This window comes from Scleropages formosus, chromosome 4 (assembly GCF_900964775.1).
Source record: "Scleropages formosus chromosome 4, fSclFor1.1, whole genome shotgun sequence".
NCBI classification, from domain to species: Eukaryota; Metazoa; Chordata; class Actinopteri; order Osteoglossiformes; family Osteoglossidae; genus Scleropages; species Scleropages formosus.
Genome location: NC_041809.1, coordinates 12,348,185 through 12,372,080, shown reverse-complemented (window position 1 = coordinate 12,372,080; position 23,896 = coordinate 12,348,185). Strand labels below are relative to the sequence as shown.

At 45.3% G+C, this 23,896-nt stretch overlaps 1 protein-coding gene across 2 annotated transcripts in view; it reads right to left on the bottom strand.

The window, feature by feature from the left end:
* The window catches only part of fmn2a (formin 2a), a 75,553-nt gene that overhangs the window by 4,127 nt on the left and 47,530 nt on the right, over positions 1-23,896 (bottom strand). For both annotated transcript variants that reach the window (XM_029251332.1, XM_029251330.1), the window contains exons 14-16: positions 16,671-16,763; positions 12,163-12,214; positions 11,376-11,525 (exon numbers count right to left, since the gene is read on the bottom strand). In XM_029251332.1, the coding sequence (XP_029107165.1) occupies positions 11,376-11,525; positions 12,163-12,214; positions 16,671-16,763 (295 nt within the window). The remainder of the gene's footprint in view (positions 1-11,375; positions 11,526-12,162; positions 12,215-16,670; positions 16,764-23,896) is intronic.

Here is a 23,896-nt window from a genome sequence, read left to right as displayed (position 1 = left end):
ACTATAATAAATATATGTTTTAAAAATAGGGGAGTGCGGTGGCGCAGCAGGCTTGGCTGAGTCCTGCTCTCTGGTGGGTGTGGGGTTTGAGTCTTGCTTGGGGTGCCTTGCAACGGACTGGCATCCCATCCTGGGTGTGCCCCCCCCCCCAGCCTTGCACCCTGTGTTACTGGGCTAGGCTCCGGTTTGCCTCGACTCCGCTCGGGACAAGTGACTTCAGACTGTGTGTCTATGTGTGTGTGTGTTTGTGTGTTTTTAAAAATTCCTCATTATCCACCAACTAAAAGAACAGGCCAGATAATGTGGTTGTTACAGTTTACGTAATGGGGTGACAACCCCATTAGAGAAGACTACAGTACGAGAAAACTACAGTACAGCAAACTTTCTAAACTATTGTGTACAATACTACAAAACATGGCTGCATCTTAAATACCACTTGTTGATATGAATATCTAGAGTTGATGTGTTAGGAGTGATGATCTTTAGCATTCCTCTTGGTAGCTAAGTTGTATGTGCCCTGCAATTTACTGATCTCTCATTCAAGTTGTGTGGTACCATGCATTATGCCCTATGAAGGAATTGCTGTAGAGCACTGTGATATTACTTGAACAAGCAGTTTTCAAAGATATAAAATGTGGACAACAATACTGAAAGCTTAGCTCTCCCTTACATATATGTATATAGCCATGGACTGAAAGATCAAAGCTGTATGAAATTTAGATTATTTATGTTTCAGCCGAATACACATGCAAGTCTTGTTTTGTATGTAAGTGTAAATATTAATTTTACACATGAATGATTTTAAGGGAAAAAGAAAAACTATTCTGCTGTGAGGAGTGTGTTTAGTCTCTGCTCACCATATCATGTTAGAGCCTGGAGTTTGCATTCATTATCAAGAAAACAACAGGCTGTCTGCAAATGCCACTAGTTGGAAATGCTGTTCTGGGATAACAAGAGCCAGATCATCGGTACAGTAGCAGGCCATCTTGCAGTATTTTTGGAGACATTAACGAATGAAGGAGATTATGGAGCCACTAATGTGTGGTCTTCCTCAAGACTGTATGGCATTTTGTTTGTCAGGCTTAGTAAGGTCAGTGGACAGTGTCCTCAGACAGGCCGATGCCAGTCTGATACTGTATGATCAAATGTGACGTTACCCGAAAGGTCATATGGCACTTCAGAACTTTCTACACCAATCAGGACAGTGGAGGACAGAGAAATCTGGCGATTATCATACAACTCCCATTTAGAATGCGTTCCTTATCTTGCAAAGATTAATGTTCTTCCTAGACAATGTGCGCGTTAAGAATGAATGATTCTAATTTTTTTTGCTTGTGTAAAGTTGCAAATATAGTCTCAGCAAAGTCATCATCAGTTAAGCAAAGTTAACTGCTGTGTCGATTTCATTATATACCACTGTTATTGATTTCACAAGTGTTCAAATATCACCAATGTGTGTGTGAATTATAAGCAATGGGAATGCTATCTTTATGCACAAAAGCTTCCTCTAAAAGTACCAGATGGACTCATTCCTGTTGGTTATACCAAAGATCAGTGGCAAAACAACTAACATATGTTTAAAAACAAAAATAATTTGTGACAAATTACTGGACAGCCACAATACAGAGGATTAAAAAAACCTCATAGATGTAAAACAAAACAAACTCAGAAAGACTGTCTGGGTGTAGAGCTAAGAAACGATGAAACAAACATAACCATGTCAAATGTTTTTCCATATCCTTGACTTTTTCATAACTTTGGTTTTTTATCATGCAGGATCTGATTATGACCATCATAATCACATTTTAGAACCTTACAGCTTCTATCTGTAGTCAAAAATCTATCTTAATTCCAGGTTTTCATACAGCTCTAATGAAATATAAAAAAGTTATGATACTTTTTGAAATTCATAAGTTCTTAAACATTTTCATTTTGGGATTTGGAACTTTTAATTTTGACATATATTAAAATAGTCCAATCTTAGCTTATTTTCATGTAGCAATCTCCTTTGTCCGAGGTGACTTTTAGTGTAACATTTTTATGCTAGGCTACTTGTCAAGGTTAATGATTTATTCATTGAAACAACGTGGTCTTCAGACTGGAGCATTTTAGGGTAAGTATCTCGATCAAGAGTACTGCAGAGTTACTGTAATTATCCGATAAACTAAACACAAACAAGAACCCCCATGTTAAGCACAAATAACTGAGAAATACACTGCATTGCTGTACAACTGTCTCTGTGTAAATACACCAAAACATACCAAAAATGAGATAATGACAAGTGTCTGTATGGCATATATACAGTATGTGTGTTTGTAATGCACAGTATGTATATAACCACAGTGAGTATGTACACATGTACTGTATGTGTAAAATGTACATTTATTTTTTGGTATTTATATATTTGGTTGCTTAGGTGAGTATATATGTACATTTATGTCATGTGTGTATGTATGTTGTACATTGCATCACATGTTGTTTTATAGCCATATGTTTTATATGTTTTACAATCTATGCTGTTAGTTAGTTAGACCCCATCATCCCTCCTGGCGTATAGGTCATCAACAAGAAACCTTTAGATCTCCAGAATCCGCAATCCTGTGCCTTTGCTTCTAGCTGGCTCCAGGTAAGGCCTATCTCTTTCATGTCTGCCTGGAGGTCCATCGCCAGGTATTTCCTGGACAACCTCCCTTGGAGGTTTCATGTTAGGCCCTGTCTTGTGGTGTTGGATGTTTGTTTTCTTAGCATGTGCCCAGTCTATCTCTATCGTTTTCTTCTGATTTTGGTTCCTGCTGGAAATTGCTGTGTCTTCTGCCATAGGTGGACATTGCTAATCTTGTATCACTTATGGATCTGAAGGATTCTTCTCAGACAGTTGTTAATGAATGTCTGCGCTTTGTTGAAGGCTGTTTTTGTTATGCTCCATGTCTTGGCACCATAAAGCAGCACTAACTTCATGTTGAAGTTGAACAGTTGAACAGTTTCTCTGGAGCTCTAGATGTTCTTGAGCTGTAGAAAGGCTGCTCTGGCCTTGTCGATCCTTGCTTTAACATTTGCATTTATGCCATCTTGCTTATTGATGATGCTCCCCATATAGGTAAAGGACTCCACCTCTTCCAACGCACTATCTTTGAGAGTGACTGGTTCAGCACTAGTTGCATTCACTTTCATGATCTTGGTCTTCTCCTTGTTGGTGTTGAGGCCTACTTGTGAAGAGATGTCTGCAAGCACTGTGGTCTTTCCCTGCATCTGTTGGTGGTTGTGAGACAGCAGCTCATTCTATTGTAGCTGTTCTTAATCATGTTGACCAGCTTGATGGGCACACCGTAATGTCGTAACAGTTTCCACAGGATCTCTCTGTCCACACTGTCAAATGCTTTCTCATAATCAACAAAGATGACATACAGTGAGGAGTTCCACTCTAAAGACTGCTCTACAATGATGTGGAGTGTGGCAATCTGGTCAGTACATGATCGGTTCTTTCTGAATCCTGCTTGTTGTTCCTTCAGCTGGGGGTTGAGTGCATCTTTCATTCTTTCCAGGATGACTCTGTTAAAAACTTTTTCTGGAACAGGGTGATCCCTCTGTAATTGGAGTATTTACTGAGGTCACCTTTCTTAGGAAGCTTGATGAGGTAGCCCTCTTTCCACTTTGTTGGTACATCTTGCTTTACATCTTGCTTGCACCTGGGTGGTGCGAGAGGACATGGGTTCAATCCCTGTTCAGTCTGTGTGGAGTTTACATGTTCCCCTCGTGTCTGCATGGGTTTTATTCAAGTGCTCCAGTTTCTTCCTACAGTGCAAAGACCTACTGTTCAGGTTCACCCATAGTGTGTGAGTGACAGAGAGAGTGGGTTCCACGGATTTTGCAAGTAGTGTATTTAGCAGTGTAAGTCACCTTGATGAATAAGGTGTGTGGGCTGATAACACTACATAGAGTTCATTTAAGGTCGATTTGGATAAAAGCGTCTGCTAAATAAATAAATGTAATGTAATGTGTATGTGTCACTGCATGAGAAGAGCGCTCTATAAAAATAAATTGAATTGAATGTAATCTTCTTTCGCCTAGATCTTGTCAAAGAGCGGGTACAGCAGGTCTACAGTGGTGTCTACATCCGCCCTCAGTACATCTGCAGGGGTGTCACCTGGTCTGGCTGCCTTACCGTTCTTCACCTTCAATATTGCCTTCTTGATTTCCTCTCTTGTGGGCCTATTGCAGTTGATGGGAAGATCAGTTTCAGCTAGCTGGATGTCAGGAAGGTTGGGTGGGTGGGGTTGATCTGCTTAGCAATTTATCAAAATGCTCTGCCCATCTGCTAAGTTGGTCTTTTTTTTCCCATGATGGGATTCCCTTCCTTGTCCTTGACAGGTCTTTCTGGTTTTCTGTATTTGCGTGATAGCTTCATGGTGTTGTCATAGATGTCACAAGCATGCCAGCTGCTTGTTCTGCCTGTTCTGCTTGGCTTGTAATGTATTTTCATTTGTTCACTTTGATGCTCCTCTTCACCACTCTGTTAGCTTCAGTGTACTCTTCCTGTGCTCTTGCTTTTGATGCTCTTAAGTGGCTGCTATTCACTGCTGATTCCTTCTGCCTCATCAGTTTAAGCTTCTGTAAGGTTATTTGCTGCTGTTCTCCAATCTTTGCATTGGTGTTTTCTGTGGCTGACTACTTCTTCACGTGATGTCAGAGTATCATTGATGTTCCACCATTGGGTTTCTATGGTTGCTATCTCTTCTAAAGTACTTGAAACTTATTGAAGAGTTTCAGCTCCTCCGTGAACCTCCACCTTATCGTGGTGGAGGGGTTTGAGTGCCTGAATGAGTCCAGGAGCTATGTTGTCTGGGGCTATATGCCCCTGGTAGGGTCTCCCATGGCAGACAGGTCCTGGATGACAGACGAGACAAAGCGCAGTTCGAAAACCCCTTATGAAGGAAAAATCAAGGCTTTCGTTTACCCCGCCCGGTATGGGGTCACCGGGGCCCCACCCTGGAGCCAGGCCTGGGGGGGGGGGGCTCGCATGCGAGCGCCTGGTGGCTAGGTCTATGCCCACGGGGCCTGGCCGGGCTCAGCCCGAAGCCATGACGTGGAGCCGCTCTTCGGTGGGCTCACCACCTGCCGGAGAAACCGTAAGGGGCCGGTGCATTGTGATTTGGGCGGTGGTCGGGGCCGAGTGCCCGGCCGACCCAAACCTCGGGCGCCAACTCTGGTTTTTGGGACTTGGAATGTCACCTCACTGGCGGGGAAGGAGCCTGAGCTGGTGCGGGAAGTTGAGAGATACCGTCTAGATATAGTCGGGCTCACTTCCACTCACAGCTTGGGTTCTGGAACCACTCTCCTCGATCGAGGGTGGACTCTCCACTATTCTGGTGTTGCCCAAGGTGAGAGGCGGCGGGCTGGTGTGGGCTTATTAATAGCCCCCCAGTTCAGCCGCCATGTGTTGGAGTCTACCCCGGTGAATGAGAGGGTCGTCTCCCTACGCCTTCGGGTCAGGGAACGGTCTCTCACTGTCGTTTGTGCTTATGCGCCTAGCGGCAGTGTAGAGTACCCGGCCTTTTTGGAGTCCCTTGGGGGCGTACTGGAAAGCGCTCCCACTGGGGACTCTGTCGTTCTACTGGGGGACTTTAACGCCCACGTGGGCAGCGACAGTGATACCTGGAGGGGCGTGATTGGGAGGAACGGCCTCCCTGATCTGAACCTGAGCGGTGAGTTGTTATTGGATTTCTGTGCTAGTCGCGGTTTATCCATAACGAACACCATGTTCATGCATAAGGGTGTTCATCAGTGCACTTGGCACCAGGACACCCTAGGTCGGAGGTCGATGATCGACTTTGTAGTCGTTTCTTCTGACCTTCGGCCATATGTCTTGGACACTCGGGTGAAGAGAGGGGCTGAGCTGTCAACTGATCACCACCTGGTGGTGAGTTGGATTCGATGGCAGGGGAAAAAGCTGGACAGACCTGGCAGGCCCAAACGCATAGTGAGGGTCTGTTGGGAACGTTAGGTGGAGGCCCCTGTCAGAGAGGTCTTCAACTCCCACCTCCGACAGAGCTTCAACCAGGTCCCGAGGGAGGTGGGGGACATTGAGTCTGAATGGACTATGTTCCGCGCCTCCATTGTTGGGGCGGCGGTTCGGAGCTGTGGCCATAAGGTCTCCGGCGCCTGTCGCGGCGGCAATCCCTGAACACGGTGGTGGACACCGGAAGTAAGGGATGCCGTCAAGCTGAAGAAGGAGTTCTATCGGGCCTGGCTGGCTCATGGGACTCCTGAAGCAGCTGACAGGTACCGACGGGCCAAACGGAGCGCGGCTCTGGCAGTCGCCGCGGCAAAAACTCGGGCTTGGGAGGAGTTCGGTGAGGCCATGGAGGAAGACTTTCGGTCGGCCTCAAAGAGATTCTGGCAAACCGTCCGGCGACTCAGAGGGGGGAAGCGGTGTTCCACGAACACTGTTTACAGTGGAAGTGGTGCGCTGCTGACCTCAGCTGAGGATGTTCTCGGGCGGTGGAAGGAGTACTTTGAGGATCTCCTCAATCCCTCCGACACGCCTTCCGTAGAGGAAGCTGAGGCTGGGGACTTGGAGGGGGACTCGTCCATTACCCTGGCTGAAGTTGCTGAGGTAGTCAAAAAACTCCTCGGTGGCAAGGCTCCGGGGGTGGATGAGATCCGCCCCGAGTTTCTCAAGTCTCTGGATGTTGTGGGGCTGTCTTGGCTGACACGCCTCTGCAGCATCGCGTGGAGTTCGGGAACGGTGCCTCTGGACTGGCAGACCGGGGTGGTGGTCCCTCTTTTTAAGAAGGGGGACCGGAGATTGTGTTCCAACTACAGGGGGATCACACTCCTTAGCCTCCCTGGGAAAGTCTATGCCAGGGTACTGGAAAGGAGAATCCGACCGATAGTCGAACCTCGGATTCAGGAGGAGCAATGCGGTTTTCGCCCTGGCCGTGGAACACTGGACTAGCTCTATACCCTCACTAGGGTGCTGGAGGGTTCGTGGGAGTTTGCTCAACCAGTCCATATGTGTTTTGTGGACCTGGAGAAGGCATTCGACCGTGTCCCTCGTGGCATCCTATGGGGGGTACTTCGGGATTATGGGGTTCGGGGCTCGTTGCTACGGGCTGTTCGTTCCCTGTATGACCGGAGCAGGAGCTTGGTTCGCATTGCCGGCAGTAAGTTAGACCTGTTCCCAGTGCATGTTGGACTCCGCAAGGGCTGCCCTTTGTCACCGATTCTGTTCATTATCTTCATGGACAGAATTTCTAGGCGCAGCCAGGGAACGGAGGGTGTCTGTTTTGGTGGCCGCGAGATGTCGTCTCTGCTTTTTGCGGACGATGTGGTCCTGTTGGCTTCATCAAATCAAGACTTGCAGCGTGCACTGGGGAGGTTTGCAGCCGAGTGCGAAGCGGCGGGGATGAGAATCAGCACCTCCAAATCCGAGGCCATGGTTCTCAGTCGGAAAAAGGTGGATTGCCTCCTCCGGGTTAGGGGGGGAGTTGCTCCCTCAAGTGGAGGAGTTTAAGTATGTCGAGGTCTTGTTCACGAGTGAGGGAAAAATGGAGCGGCAGGTTGACAGACGGATCGGTGCGGCGTCCGCAGTAATGCGGTCATTGTACCGGTCTGTTGTGGTGAAGAGGGAGCTGAGCCGTAAGGCGAAGCTCTCAATTTACCGGTCGATCTACGTTCCTACCCTCACCTATGGTCATGAACTCTGGATCATGACCGAAAGAATGAGATCGCGGATACAAGCGGCAGAAATGAGTTTCCTCCGCAGAGTGGCTGGGCGCACCCTTAGGGGTAGGGTGAGGAGCTCAGTCACCCGGGAGGAGCTCGGAGTAGAGCCGCTGCTCCTCCGCATCGAGAGGAGCCAGTTGAGGTGGCTCGGGCATCTGTTCCGGATGCCTTCTGGACGCCTCCCTGGGGAGGTGTTCCGGGCTTGTCCCACTGGGAGGAGGCCTCGGGGCAGACCCAGGACACGTTGGAGAGACTATGTCTCCCGGCTGGCCTGGGAACGCCTCGGGGATCCCCCAGAGGAACTGGAGGAGGTGTGCGGGGAGAGGGAAGTCTGGAGGACTCTGCTCGGACTACTGCCCCCGCGACTCGGCCCCGGATAAAAGCGGAGGAAGAAGAAGAAGAAGAAGAAGAAGAGTTTCAGTCTGAACTCTTCTTACACCTTGGTATCTCTCAAGAGGCTTATGCTGTATTGCTGTCTCTTCATCTCAGCTGTCTCCATCCAGCTCTTCTTCAGCTTAAGCTTCAGTTTAGCAATCAACAGGTGGTGGTCTGATGCTACATCAGCTCCTCTTTTTGCTCGCACATCTTGAAGTGATCTTCTGAACTTCTTGCTGATACAGATGTGGTCGATCTGGTTCTCTGTTACATGATCTGGTCATACCCATATTGCCTTATGGATCTTCTTGTATGAGAAAATGCTGCCTCCGATGACGAGTTTATTGAGGGTGCAAGTGTTTACAAACTTGTCTATATTCTCACTCATCTCTCTAAGTCCCTGTTTTCCCCTCACCTTCTTATAGCTGGTGTTGCCCTGTCCTATCTTTGCACTGAAGTTTCCCATGAGGATGGTGATGTCACTTTCTGGACACTTGTTGAGAATGCTCTGGAGTCAGCCATAGAATTATTGCTTTATGTCCTTGTCACTGTCACTGGTAGGCAGATAATATTGGATAACGTTCAGTTTGAGCTTATTTATCTTTGTTCTGAAAGCTGTTGTGATGGTTTTTGGTCCAGGAGCCTCCCAGTCCATCAGCGCTCTTTGTGCTGATCTTAATAGCATGAGAGCTACACCTTCTGTATGGGAAGTGTCATCTCCTTCATGTCCGGAGTATAGCAACATCTCTTCGCTTTCAGCCTACTCTGTCCTGACTACATCCATCTGGTTTTGCTAATTCCAAGCAGGGCAATATTGTACTTTTTAATTTCTGCAGCTACTTGTGCAATCTTCTCGCCTTGATACATGGTCTTGACATTCCACATCCCAATGATGGTGTTCCTGCAGAGAAAAAAGGTGTTTGGTCCTGTGGCTTCCGAAGACTCCAAGTTTTCACCACATGACTCTTCTTGATGAAGATCCTTTCTCCTCCAGGGTAGAGGCTGGAAGTGCTCTTGTTAACATTTCTGTTGCCTGTAGGGCTTTCACGGGATGAGGGGGCTAGACCCACACCCAAACCTCTTTCTTTGCATCCGGGCTTGGGACTGGCAAAGGTGGAGTTAATCTATGCTACTGCAGCCAAAATGAATTTCTCCTTAGAATTAATAGTTTTTTGTCTTCATTCATTCATTCATTCATTCATTCATTCATTCATTCATTCGTTCATTCATTCATTCAAATACTGTAAACATTCAATTCTGCCATTTACAGAAATTCTGTTTTGAAATAGTTACAACTCTGTATTTTAGGCAACCATCCAGAGAGCTTTGTTGGTATTTAACCTATTGCACATATTAAGTGTTATGTACTGGTGCTTCATAGAAGCTATGTATGTACATTTATTCATTTAGCTGACACATCTTTCCAAAGCGACTTACAATGTTGAGGTCATAATTATTTACCTATTTATACAGCTGGGTAATTTTACTGGAGCAATTTAGGGTAAGTACCTTGCTCAAGGGTACTATAGCCAGAGGTGAGGCTCAGACCTCCGACCTGTGGGTTCAAAGGCAGTAGCTCTAACCACTACACTACCAGCTGTATGTAAGTGGGTAGGTAGCAAAATATTCCAAAATTTATTTTTCATTGTTTGTTATTGTACTACATTATTAACATTCAGCTGTGCTGCCTAATTTGCATGTCTTGACTTTTAGAACTTTATCTTCATGTCCCATCACACCAGTGGAAGCTCACAGTAAGACAAAGCATTATTATTCATTATTCAGGTTAGGAAACTGTTCTGGTTCATTTCACCCCCCTCTGTAGATTTCAGTGAATTTTATTGGGCTGGATATAATCTAACATTGAACACATGGTGCCTATTATTTCTATTAGAAGAAAATCAAAGAAAACGTACCGAACAAAGATATTATTTTCAACTGGAGTAATTGTGGAAGTGGAATTGAAAAAATAAATTAAACAAATATAATTACATCCTGTATTTTAAGTCACACACCATACATATAGTACACCCCCATTTCCTGCATTTACCATCTTGTGAGAAAAGGCTGAATCCATACACCAGGTTTCCCTTAGCACATCTACTCATTTATTGTGGAGTCACAATTTATGGGCTGAGCCAGAATTGACATCTGTGACAATTCTCTTTAGTGATTCTAGTAAAGACAAGGGACAAACTGTACTAAAACTAACCCCTTCATTAGAACTAAAGTTTGTGCTGAATTTCTCACTCAGAACTTAATTTCAGGAATGCTTCCATCTTCGGCTGGTGGATGAAAAAAGGACTTCTGTGTTGCTCAGTGATGACAAAGCACTTAGTTTAACAACCTTGACCTCAGTGAGGTGGTCGTTCTTTTTCTCTACAGCAGATTGACGTCTAGTCTGCTAGGGAGAAGAAGAAGATATTTCATCTGCGAAAAGCATGCAGACGTCAGAGGATGGGAACCCTACTTGTCACCCAAAATGTCTCCTCTCAGCTGGTTTTATTACAAACAAATGTTGGAGGCGGCAGATGCTGGTGTTTGAGGTAATGCCACATTATGTCAGGATTCTGGCAGGATGGCAAATGGATAGCAAATTCTCTAAAAACATTCCATTTTATAGAAACAGGGCACTGCTGTTCTCGCAATATTTAGCAAGCAATTATGAAGTAAAAAGCCCATTATTAATATGTAGGGCAAATGAACCCTAAAAAGTTTTGGAGTTTCTTATTTCTTTAAATATTTACAGTACATTTGGCAGATACTAGTTTCTTCCCTTTTTCACATCTTGAAAAAGTTTGCATGGGAAATCAGTTCTCCGAAATGTAGGATACTTGTTAATGACTTTCCTTTCACTGCCCTGTCCAGTTTGTCCATAGAGGTATTGCCTAGAATGCTCAGGTGTACTCAAACTTTTGTCTGGTACAGTAAGCAAGCACCTTAAACCACTTCATCGTCTCCCCTTTAAGGAAAGCACCAAATGAAATTATTTCTGTCTTGAAATAATGAAAAATATAAAAGAATATCTAAATCATGTACTCATCTTTTCTGGAACATAATGTAAAAACATCTTGCTAAATCAGTTTTCAGTGTTTGTTTGGTGTTATTTGATGTTCCACCATAGTTACCAGCGGCATCAGGGTTTTGAGACACTTTTTTTAAAAGTAATTTAAAAGATGGCACAAGTTAGTGTGTGGCAGCTGTCATGAAGGTGCAGAGAGAGGATAAAACTGAGCACAGAGTAAATAAAGGGATTCTTTTACAGACATGTATACCTTTCCTGTACGATGGCTTTGTTTTCTTTCTTCCACAAGTCTTTGAAGTCTGTGGAGAACTCATGCCAGACGGAGAAAAATGCATTGGGCGAGACTTCTTTCTCTCCTGCCTTGGGTTTGACGGAGAAGAAAACGGTTAGCTCCAAGAAACTGAAAATAGAAGAGAACAAATACAACATCCTTACCAAAATAGTACAGTGAAAAAGACCATGTTAACTTCATAGTAAAAGGGAAAGAGGGTGATCTGAGGATACTGTAGTCAAAACAGCTGTAAGTCACCAGTCTGGAACTGATTTATTATTGATTTATTACATATTTTCATACAGATAAAATAAAAAAAAAATACATCTGCTTTGGATATTCTTGTACTACATGTTTAAGTATTTAGTTATTTTGCATTGATTGTAGAAACTGGTCAGTAAAATTAACATGTTAGGCCTAGTGTTTTCTTTGCAATTTTAAAATTGCAGAAATAAGGTAACTGAAATCTTAAATACTATTCGAGATCAACACCAAGATCAACAGAAATATTAACAAATATGCTCCATACTGCTTTAAAGGGGAAAGTGTGGGGGAAGGGAGGTGTCAAGACACTCAAAGATGCAGCTAACAGAATTCTTGCCTGTTCTCTGTCTTCTAAGTGTGGGACTGGAGCCTTAACTATCTGCTTGTATGTGTTAGATAAGCTTCACACCGAGTACCATTACATTCTCACAACTTGCCTTCAGAAACAAATCATAAAAATCGGCTTTTCTCTGTTTTGAGACTGTACGCTGAAAGTTCTTACGTTTTCTGAGTTTCACTCAACCGTGTTTCCTGAGCTTCCAGTTCAGTTTTTGCTGTTAAAAAAAGAAAAAAGATCTTTAGTTAGCAACCCATTCAGCCAGGTTCTCTACAAACATGACTGAGAGGATAAGAAATGTATGTTAGTATATGCTGATTTGGTGAGCACGTGCAGCCTGGGGTTTGAACTCTACTTGGGGTGCCTTGCGACGGCCTGGTGTCCCAGCTGGGGTGGGTCCTCTCTCCCTCCAGCCTTTCACCCTGTGTTGCAGGGTTGTTCTTTGGTTTGCTATGACCCTGCTTGGGACAAGCAGTTGTGGACATTGTGTGCACACACACACACACACACACACACACACAATTTCTGAACCGCCAAGGGGGAGGGGACACACCCAGGATGGGACGCCAGTCCGTCACAAGGCACCCCAAGCGGGACTCGAACCCGACCCACTGGAGAGCAGGACCCAGTCCAACCCACTGCGCCACCACACCCCTGCATGTGCACATGCTGATTCGATTATTTCTGAATGTGTTTTAAAGAATCTCGAAAACCTGTATAGCACACTGTACATCACTTCATTGATGCATAAATATTTCTAATAAAGAATATATTAATATTTATTATAAATTTGGCACATAACACACTTCATGGTTTACATGTAAAAAAATCTGTAAAGAAATTGGCACAACATAAATGCTAAACAATATGAAGCATATAATTTCTATTTGCAGATAAAAATCTTATATCTTAAACAGTAGGTTCCAACTAGAAGCTTTCCCATCATTTGAGTGCATGATTTTATTCTGCTCACAATTCCTTTAAGATTGCATGATATGAGATGGGACAAACACTGGGACATGTCCAGCAAAACTTCAAATGATGAACCAATGAAATGACTTCACAGACACACAATATCATGTACTATGGCACAGTGTCAGAACAGAGAGAAAAAGTAGAATAATAAAAAACTTTTGACAAGACTGGTGCAAAGCATAGTGCTGACCTGGTTATAGACTGTTTTCAGCCCTTTTGTTTGTATAGGAGGGCAGGTTGTAGCTCTGTATCTCTACATGCTGCCTGATCTTATTATCAGTCCTCAAACACCACAGATTCTGAGCACGATACACTTAAACTCAGAAGAGCTTGTTTTTCCTTTTGTTTTAGCTTTGATAGGTCGTAATTGCCAGTCATTCATGAATATTAATAGAAATATTACTTTGTTTGTAACACACAGACAGGGTCTAAATCAATGTAAAATTTGAGAAATTATGGTCACGTGTCTTTCACACAAGACCTTTTACTCAAACAGCTTGATGAATGCTATTGAGTTCCAAAAACCTGGAACTCAGGCAAGATCCCCCAAAGAAATTATACACTATGATGGTGCGATTTGTGGAATTCCGTTGACATAACAATAACAAATCAGAATCTTAAATTTGAAATGTTTAACCACAAATAATTTTAAAAATATGTATGTGAGCATGTGAAAAGAATGGTTACACTGATTAGGGTAAAGTATGTATGCAGTAATAATTTATCTGGAAAAAAAAATCTGCCAGTGTAATATTTACAAGTTTGAATTTGCCTAACAATACGGTATACATTTAATAATAAGAAAAAATCTGTCTTAAGAACAACAGAGGCACCATATTTGCCTTTTAATCTATTGTGATTCAGCATTTGTGTGTCCTTTTGGATCTTAGCTGTACACTGGGTGAGTGATCATTTCAAAATGGACTCATGAAATACAATTTTCAATTTGTCATTCTCAAATATTTATTACACTATGAAATTTAAACACGTTTTAAATGGTGAAATTTCACATGTTTAAATGTCATACTATAATAGATACAGATGAGGTGTGGTGGCACAGCAGTGCAGCGGGTTTGGCATGTGCCTGCTCTCTGGTGGGTCTGGGGTTTGAGTCCTGCTTGGAGTGTCTTGTGACAGACAGGCATCCTGCCATGGGTGTGTCCCCTCCCCTGCACTACACTGCCGGACTGGGCTCTGGCTTGCCACAAGCTGCTTCAGACAATGTGTGTATATAGTAAATATGGTTACAGCTGTGTGGAGTATACTTTTATTTCAGCATTTTCAGAAGATTCTGGACATGCTGTGGCTATACTTTCTTGGCAGTTACATTGGAAAAGCAAGAACATTATCCTTGCAATTTTACCAAATACAACAGTAAAAATTCTAAATAAGCCACAAATAAACAGAACATTAGCTGGATAGATGGCAGGTTGATTGCCAGTTCAAAGAAGCAAAAAGCTGTTCTATATCATGTTCCATATATCTCAAGACTGCCTGGCACTGATCTATAGCTTCCCTTTTTAGGAATATCACATTATATGCATGTAATTGAAGCCAGAGATATGTCTGAGTGCCATGACATGTCCAATACGGTGGACACTTTTGTTCACTTTTAGCAGTGTTAAATCTTGCCATTGATCATTCAGGTTATGGTATCCATCATTTGTTGGTCAGTGTGTAGCTGAATGCACAGTTCCATGAATGTGTCTGGAATCAGTGTAAATAGAAGTCAATAAACTATTGCAGGATAATAATTATAATTCTGTAAATAAGGTTCTCTAAAGTGCTGCTGAAAATGATAGTTCTAAACTAATGTTATTAGTATATGTCACAGCTTTGAGCTGGGGTTCCAAAAAAGATAAACAGTAACGAAAACGCTGTGGTGATTTTCCTTTCTTACACATCAAAGCCCCTTGTGACCAAGTAAAGAAGAATGGGAGTAAATGACTTGGACACAATACTGCTACTTCTGTTGGTCCATGATTCTGTGGTTGACTTGATGGTCAGACTACAAGCAATAGCAGTTGATACGGCAGGTAAGACACACATATATCTATATATATATATATATATATATATATATATATATATATATAGTATACTGTATGTTTTAAAATCAATAATAGCTATTCAGACTTCAGCACTCAAACGTCACAAGTCACATCTTGTAAAGGAAGCATATCAGTAGACAATGCCCAGCTGCATGGATGAATCAATGCTCTCTATCTTGATGCTGTTGTCAAAGAGCAGCGTTCATCACAATACCTTTTCCACTTGGATGCAGTGGCTCCAATACAGCTGAGTTTCATGTCAGATTACAAGCCATTTGTACCTATGGACAGCTGACAGTGTAGTGGTTAAAGCTACTGCCTTTAGACCCAAAGGTTGTACAGTAGGTTGGGTTTCCACTTCCTGCTGTAGTACCCTTGAGCAAGGTACTTACTCTAAATTGCTCCAATAAAAATTATCCAGCTGTATAAATAGGTAAATAACTACAAGTATCTTAACATCGTAAGTTGCTTTAGAGAAAAGTGTCAGCTAAATTAATTAATGCAATGCATTTTTCCGGCAGAAATACTTTACAGAGGCTGCTTGTTGAGTGTGGCAAATACAAAGGTGTAGCCTGCTCAATACACTGAGGAAAGCAATAGAGGAACAGTGTCAAAATCAATTGCTGAAGCCAAAGAGGCATTGCTTTTAATTTAAATTTTCTGTTAGTTCCATTTCGTACTGACAGACAGTGGATTGTGTTGCGTGTTGGTATAGTGAGTACCATTGCTGCTTCACAATGTCTGGGAGATGTGAGAGAATGTGGGTTAAATCCCTACTCAGTTGATCTGGAATTTGTATGCTCTCCTGCTGTCTGAATGAGTTTCCTTTTGGCATTCTAGCTCCCTCCGACAGTTCAAAGACATGCAGTTTAGGTGAAAGAGTGTCTCTACCCCTAGTGTATGAATAAGTGAGTAATTTTGTGTGTGTGTGTGTGTGTGTGTGTGTGTGTGTGTGTGTGTGTGTGTGTGGTTACCCTGCAATGGGCTGGTGTTCCTTCTGGGGTGTTCCTGCCACTGCCGTGTGCCCAGTGCTTCCTGAATAAGCTCCAGTTGACTGTGACTCTGCTCAAGACTGTTTACTGACATTGGATGGATAGATATAGTGGACTGAGTGGTCCTGACCTTGTTCTTTGCTATGTCATAACAGGTTACACCACCTTGCTGTCCATGAATCAGTATGCTTGTTTATTTATTTACTTACTAACATATTGATGTAGTGGGTGCACAGTGGCATGGTGGGTTTGGTGTGTGACAGGTCTGGGGTTCAAGCCCCAGTTTGGGTGCCCTGCAGTGGACTGGTGTCCCATCTAGGGTGTGTCCCCTCCTCCTTGTGCCCTGTGTTGCCAGGCCAGGATCTGGCTCGCCGCGACCCGGCTTGGGACAAGTGGTTGTAGACGTTGTATTGCAGTTTGATGTACTTACCTCAGTTTCATGATTGTATATGTTTTTGCATGTACAATATATGTTGAATGATGCTGCAGACAAGTGGAGTTTCTGGGATTATTGAAGTTTCATTCATTCGTTCATAATCTGCACCGCCAGTTGGTGCATGCAGATCTAGGACTAGCTGTCATGATGGAACCTTCACCCCTGCATGCCTTTACTTGTTTTACTTCTGCACAGCCCCTCACACAATGGCATGCTCACCTTTACAGAGGAATTTGTCCATTTTGTCTTTGAAAGGCTGGAGGTGTTCCTCAGAGGAGGTGCAGCATACCTTCTCCATCTCCAGTGTGCAAGCTGCAAAGTGGGGGAAGAGGTTAAAGCTGTGTAGCTTTCAATAACAGAAAAAAAAAAAAAAAAAAAAAAACGAGGATAAGTTAAGTGATCCTTAAGAACCTCCTCTGTCTAAGCAGTGCTCGAAGGTGGGTAGTCAAAAAACAATACCTGAGTACTTCAAGTAAAAGTGCTCATTAAAAAAGCAGGAACAAATCATTTTAAAAAGCTTCTCAGGTGTTAAGGTAATTTCTTATGTTTTATTACCATATGCTAATGTAGGCCTACTACTTTCTAGTATATATTTTTTCAGAAATTAAATGTACTGGTTGAATTAAATTAGATATCACCAATAATACAAGTTAAATACAGACAAAACAAAATATGTCAGTCTGTTAGGTATCATTACTATTAAAATGTAGACCCCCCAGAACTGATTCTAGTAGGTCCAGCTGGTAGTGTAGGGGTTAGAGCTACTACCTTGGGACTCACAGTTTGCAGGTTTGAATTCCACCTCTGCTGTAGTACCCTTAAGCAAGGTACTTACCCTCAATTGCTTCAGTAAAATTACCCAGCTGCACAAATGGGTAGATAACTGTAAGTAGCATACAATTATAAGCCACGTTGGAGAAAGACATCAGCTAAATAAATAAATGTTATGTAAATATAAAAAAACTATACAGCTGGTAGTGTAGTGGTTAGAGCTACTGCTTTGGAAGCAAAAGTTGGAGGCTTGATTCCCACCTCTGGCTGTAGTACCCTTAAGTAATGCACTTATTCCAAATTCCTCCAGTAAAATTGCCCAGCTGTACAAATGGGTAAACAATTGTAAGTCACTCTGGAGAAAGGCATCAGCTAATTAAATAAATGTAAATCTAATTCATGGTAATGACCTTGCTCAAGTGTACTGTAGTGAAAATAGGGATTTGGCACCATGGCCTTTCATCGAAAAGCAGTGGCACTATTCACTATGCCTCCCACCACCACCACAAACAGTTATACTCTTCAAGACAAAAGAAGATTATCTGTTTATAGCAGAGACATCCCTCTCAGTCCCCATAACTGGACACCCTGAGAGAATATCTGACTGAAAAAGGTGACCTCCCTGTAGCTGAAACACAACATCCAGTCCTCTTTCTTAAATATAGGGAATAACATCAGTCCAGAGGTGCCTTACTTTCCTTTCATGTAACATTGTGGAGGCAATATTATCCTCACACTGTCCAGTACTTTCAAAATCTATGGCCAAATCTCATCTAAACTTGCAATCTTACCACTATGGCGACCTTGCATGGCCGTAGTGGTTTCAGGAACATTTACAGATTTTAATGTATCCGACACATTTAACACTGCCTTCTGGTATGAGGGCATGTCCAGTGGGTTGTTGGGTCCCTTCTAGCGTTCAGCAATCTCCCCAGGAATGATCAGTACTTCTCCACCCTTGCTTAGCACAGTCTGGGCAGGATCACATCCTCTCCTTCAAAGGTATGAAATGATTTGCCAGAAGAACTTTGAGGGTACCTTACAACCTGGAGCTGAGATACAGACAGATGACCGAAGAGCACACTACAACGTGGGCAACACCACTGGAATTGAGGACAAGTTTGAATGTCCTTCATACCTGTCAAATCTTTCAGCTCTCATGCTGATTAAACATAGATTGTTGCTTGAACAGACTTGTATGAAAAGAAGAGTAATACATATTGTAGTGTGCTGTGCTCCGGGTTTGGATGGGGCAAAGAAAGATGCACAGGCAGCATTCATTACAAGCGTGTGTTGGAACACCGGCACACAAGGAAATAATGCTCTTGGTCCAAGAACCCCTTTCCTCAAGGACCTACACCTCAAACCAGACTTCCTAGCCTGCTTAGCACCCTTCAGGCTTTCTCTGCCTTTCCCACGAGCACATACAATCACTTCCTTATAGTCCCCGTAAGTACCCACAATAGTTAAACACAATTCCATTTTACCCATAATTGAACAATTTACAATAAACACATTTTCCTGCCCAAACTCATGATAATGCAGGCCATTACAATATTGTGTAGCACATAAAATTACAAAATCAATTGGTTTTGAAAAGTTAGGGACAGACAAGTCAATGCAGTGAGTCATATTTTGTGTGACTTATCTACTACGTGACTTGCATAAAGATCACAAAATGCATGTAATGAAGATGAAGCACAAGTGGTGCAAATACAGAACTGTTATCTGTAATACTAATGGTCATAGATAAAACCAGTTTTCACATATTCAGAGGGCAGTTAGTGTTACACTTAAAGGAGTAGCATTATTATGAAAGGTAACACAAGACTGCAACATCTAATGTTTATCTACCACAACCATGAAAACAAATCCAGATGAAGGATATATGCATCACTGCACAACTGTGGTATAAGAAGGATACAGCGATTAAATGTTAAGCATTAATCCTTTTTGTTCGGCCTTCAGCAGTCTTATGTTATTATAGTACCATCAGAGTAAGGCTGAGAAAATAAGCCATGTGATGCCTTAAACACTATTTGCCTGTGTACCTTTCAATGGAAGATAAGTAATGCTTTTTGTGGAATTTCAATCTTGCAGAAAGACAAAGTTTGGCAGGTTCAGTGGCAATAATGAATGAAAACCTCACATGCCAGTGTCTTTAAAAGTAGCAGTACAAATCTGAATGCCATCCATCCATCCATCCATCTTCCTCCGCTTTTATCCGGGCCGAGTCGCGGGGGCAGTAGTCCGAGCAGAGTCCTCCAGACTTCCCTCTCCCCGCACACCTCCTCCAGTTCCTCTGGGGGAACCCCGAGGCGTTCCCAGGCCAGCCGGGAGACATAGTCTCTCCAACGTGTCCTGGGTCTGTCCCGAGGCCTCCTCCCAGTGGGACAAGCCCGGAACACCTCCCCAGGGAGGCGTCCAGGAGGCATCCGGAACAGATGCCCGAGCCACCTCAACTGCCTCCTCTCGATGCGGAGGAGCAGCGGCTCTACTCCGAGCTCCTCCCGGGTGACTGAGCTCCTCACCCTATCCCTAAGGGTGCGCCCAGCCACTCTGCGGAGGAAACTCATTTCTGCCGCTTGTATCCACGATCTCATTCTTTCGGTCATGATCCAGAGTTCATGACCATAGGTGAGGGTAGGAACGTAGATCGACCGGTAAATTGAGAGCTTCACCTTACGACTCAGCTCCCTCTTCACCACAACAGACCGGTACAATGACCACATTACTGCGGATGCTGCACCGATCCGTCTGTCAACCTGCCGCTCCATTTTTCCCTCACTCGTGAACAAGACCTCGACATACTTAAACTCCTCCACTTGAGGGAGCAACTCCCCCCTAACCCGGAGGGGGCAATCCACCTTTTTCCGACTGAGAACCATGGCCTTGGATTTGGAGGTGCTGATTCTCATCCCCGCCGCTTCGCACTCGGCTGCAAACCTCCCCAGTGCACGCTGCAAGTCTTGATTTGATGAAGCCAACAGGACCACATCGTCCGCAAAAAGCAGAGACGACATCTCGCGGCCACCAAAACAGACACCCTCCGTTCCCTGGCTGCGCCTAGAAATTCTGTCCATGAAGATAATGAACAGAATCGGTGACAAAGGGCAGCCCTTGCGGAGTCCAACATGCACTGGGAACAGGTCTAACTTACTGCCGGCAATGCGAACCAAGCTCCTGCTCCGGCCATACAGGGAACGAACAGCCCGTAGCAACGAGCCCCGAACCCCATAATCCCGAAGTACCCCCCATAGGATGCCACGAGGGACACGGTCGAATGCCTTCTCCAGGTCCACAAAACACATATGGACTGGTTGGGCAAACTCCCACGAACCCTCCAGCACCCTAGTGAGGGTATAGAGCTAGTCCAGTGTTCCACGGCCAGGGCGAAAACCGCATTGCTCCTCCTGAATCCGAGGTTCGACTATCGGTCGGATTCTCCTTTCCAGTACCCTGGCATAGACTTTCCCAGGGAGGCTAAGGAGTGTGATCCCCCTGTAGTTGGAACACAATCTCCGGTCCCCCTTCTTAAAAAGAGGGACCACCACCCCGGTCTGCCAGTCCAGAGGCACCGTTCCCAAACTCCACGCAATGCTGCAGAGGCGTGTCAGCCAAGACAGCCCCACAACATCCAGAGACTTGAGAAACTCGGAGTGAATCTCATCCACCCCCGGAGCCTTGCCACCGAGGAGTTTTTTGACTACCTCAGCAACTTCAGCCAGGGCAATGGACGAGTCCCCCTCCAAGTCCCCAGCCTCAGCTTCCTCTACGGAAGGCGTGTCGGAGAGATTGAGGAGATCCTCAAAGTACTCCTTCCATCGCCCGAGGACATCCTCAGCTGAGGTCAGCAGCGCGCCCCTTCCACTGTAAACAGTGTTCGTGGAACACCGCTTCCCCCCTCTGAGTCGCCGGACGGTTTGCCAGAATCTCTTTGAGGCCGACCGAAAGTCTTCCTCCATGGCCTCACTGAACTCCTCCCAAGCCCGAGTTTTTGCCGCGGCGACTGCCAGAGCCGCGCTCCGTTTGGCCCGTCGGTACCCGTCAGCTGCTTCAGGAGTCCCATGAGCCAGCCAGGCCCGATAGAACTCCTTCTTCAGCTTGACGGCATCCCTTACTTCCGGTGTCCACCACCGTGTTCGGGGATTGCCGCCGCGACAGGTGCCGGAGACCTTATGGCCGCAGCTCCGAGCCGCCGCCCCGACAATGGAGGTGCGGAACATAGTCCATTCAGACTCGATGTCCCCCACCTCCCTCGGTACCTGGTTGAAGCTCTGTCAGAGGTGGGAGTTGAAGACCTCTCTGACAGGGGCCTCCGCCAAACGTTCCCAACAGACCCTCACTATGCGTTTGGGCCTGCCAGGTCTGTCCAGCTTTTTCCCCCGCCATCGAATCCAACTCACCACCAGGTGGTGATCAGTTGACAGCTCAGCCCCTCTCTTCACCCGAGTGTCCAAGACATATGGCCGAAGGTCAGAAGAAACGACTACAAAGTCGATCATCGACCTCCGACCTAGGGTGTCCTGGTGCCAAGTGCACTGATGGACACCCTTATGCATGAACATGGTGATTGTTATAGATAAACCGTGACTAGCACAGAAATCCAATAACAACTCACCGCTCAGGTTCAGATCAGGGAGGCCGTTCCTCCCAATCATGCCCCTCCAGGTGTCACTATCACTGCCCATGTGGGCGTTAAAGTCCCCCAGTAGAACGACAGAGTCCCCAGTGGGAGCGCTTTCCAGCACGCCCCCCAGGGACTCCAAAAAGGCCGGGTACTCTACACTGCCGCTAGGCGCATAAGCACAAACGACAGTGAGAGACCGTTCCCTGACCCGAAGGCGCAGGGAGACGACCCTCTCATTCACCAGGGTAGACTCCAACACATGGCGGCTGAACTGGGGGGCTATTAATAAGCCCACACCAGCCCGCTGCCTCTCACCTTGAGCAACGCCAGAATAGTGGAGAGTCCACCCTCGATCGAGGAGAGTGGTTCCAGAACCCAAGCTGTGAGTGGAAGTGAGCCCGACTATATCTAGACGGTATCTCTCAACTTCCCGTACCAGCTCAGGCTCCTTCCCCGCCAGTGAGGTGACATTCCAAGTCCCAAAAACCAGAGTTGGCGCCCGAGGTTTGGGTCGGCCGGGCACTCGGCCCCGACCACCGCCCAAATCACAATGCACCGGCCCCTTACGGTTTCTCCGGCAGGTGGTGAGCCCACCGAAGAGCGGCTCCACGTCATGGCTTCGGGCTGAGCCTGGCCAGGCCCTGTGGGCATAGACCTGGCCACCAGGTGCTCGCATGCAAGCCCCCCCCAGGCCTGGCTCCAGGGTGGGGTCCCGGTGACCCCATACCAGACAGGGTAAACAAAAGCCTTGATTTTTTTCTTCATAAGGGTTTTTTGAACCGTGCTTTGTCTCATCTGTCATGGGAGACCCTACCAGGGGCATATAGCCCCAGACAACATAGCTCCTGGACTCATTCAGGCACTCAAACCCCTCCACCACAGTAAGGTGGCAGTTCACAGAGGAGAATCTGAATGCCATATGGTCCAAAGTATTCCCTGACTTAGGTTACACACAACTTTGCCTTCAAGTAAACTCTAATACCCAAATCTCTCTCTCTCTCTCTCTCACACACACACACACACACACACACACACACACACACACACACACACACACACACACACACACACACACACACACACACACATTTTCAGAACCGCTTGTCCCAGACAGGGTCACGGGGAACTGGAGCCTAACCCAGCAACACAGGGCATAAGGCCAGAGGGGGAAGGGGACACACCCAGGACAGGACGCCAGTCCGCCACAAGGCACCACAAGCGGGATTCGAACCCCCGACCCACTGGAGAGCAGGACTGCGGTCCAACCCACTGCGCCACCACACCCCTTCTCCCCAAATCACCTTGACCAAATTGCTGATTGATCTAGAAATTTAAAAAATATTTTAAAAGACGACAGGGGATGACATTTTATGTAAGAGGTGACCAATTATGTTTAAATAGGAAAGCTATGCAATAAATACCTCCACGCATATGATGCACACAATATACTCTATATCAGTGGTACTATTCAGTTTTACTATTTCAGTTTTTTCTAGGTTTTTTGTCCATTGTTTTTGTCTTTCCTGTGCAATGAAGGGTCTTTTCTAAATGAAGTGATCCCCTTACAGAACTAATATAGATATACAGCATTTTCCAGTAGACAGAGGGATAGTTGGACCCAGTAGCAAGAACTTTTAATAAAGAATACCAAAGGGGCAAGCCATAACCAAAGTCATGGGACAGGCAAGGGTCAGTCAAGGGGCAAACATTGTTCCGAGGACAAAACAGGAGACAAGGTCAATGTAGCGAAGCCAGGGTCTGGAGCTGAAGACGTAGAGCCAGGGGATCAGGAACGAAGGAACGAAGCGGGACGGTGAAGGTGTTCGTGTGCTTCATGGACTCGTAGTCGAAGTGGTGGTTCTAAAGAGGTTTTGCAACCTGTTGAGTCAACGTGGTGCTTTTACACCCTGCTGCTTTGATTCGGTGCAGGTGCTGGTGGTTGGGCTGACGGCATGAGCGTGACAGTAATTCCCTTCCACGAGTGACCCCAGCCATCCTACGAGCCTAGACAGGTGACCCCTGAGCCTAGGCGCTGGCCCGTCCA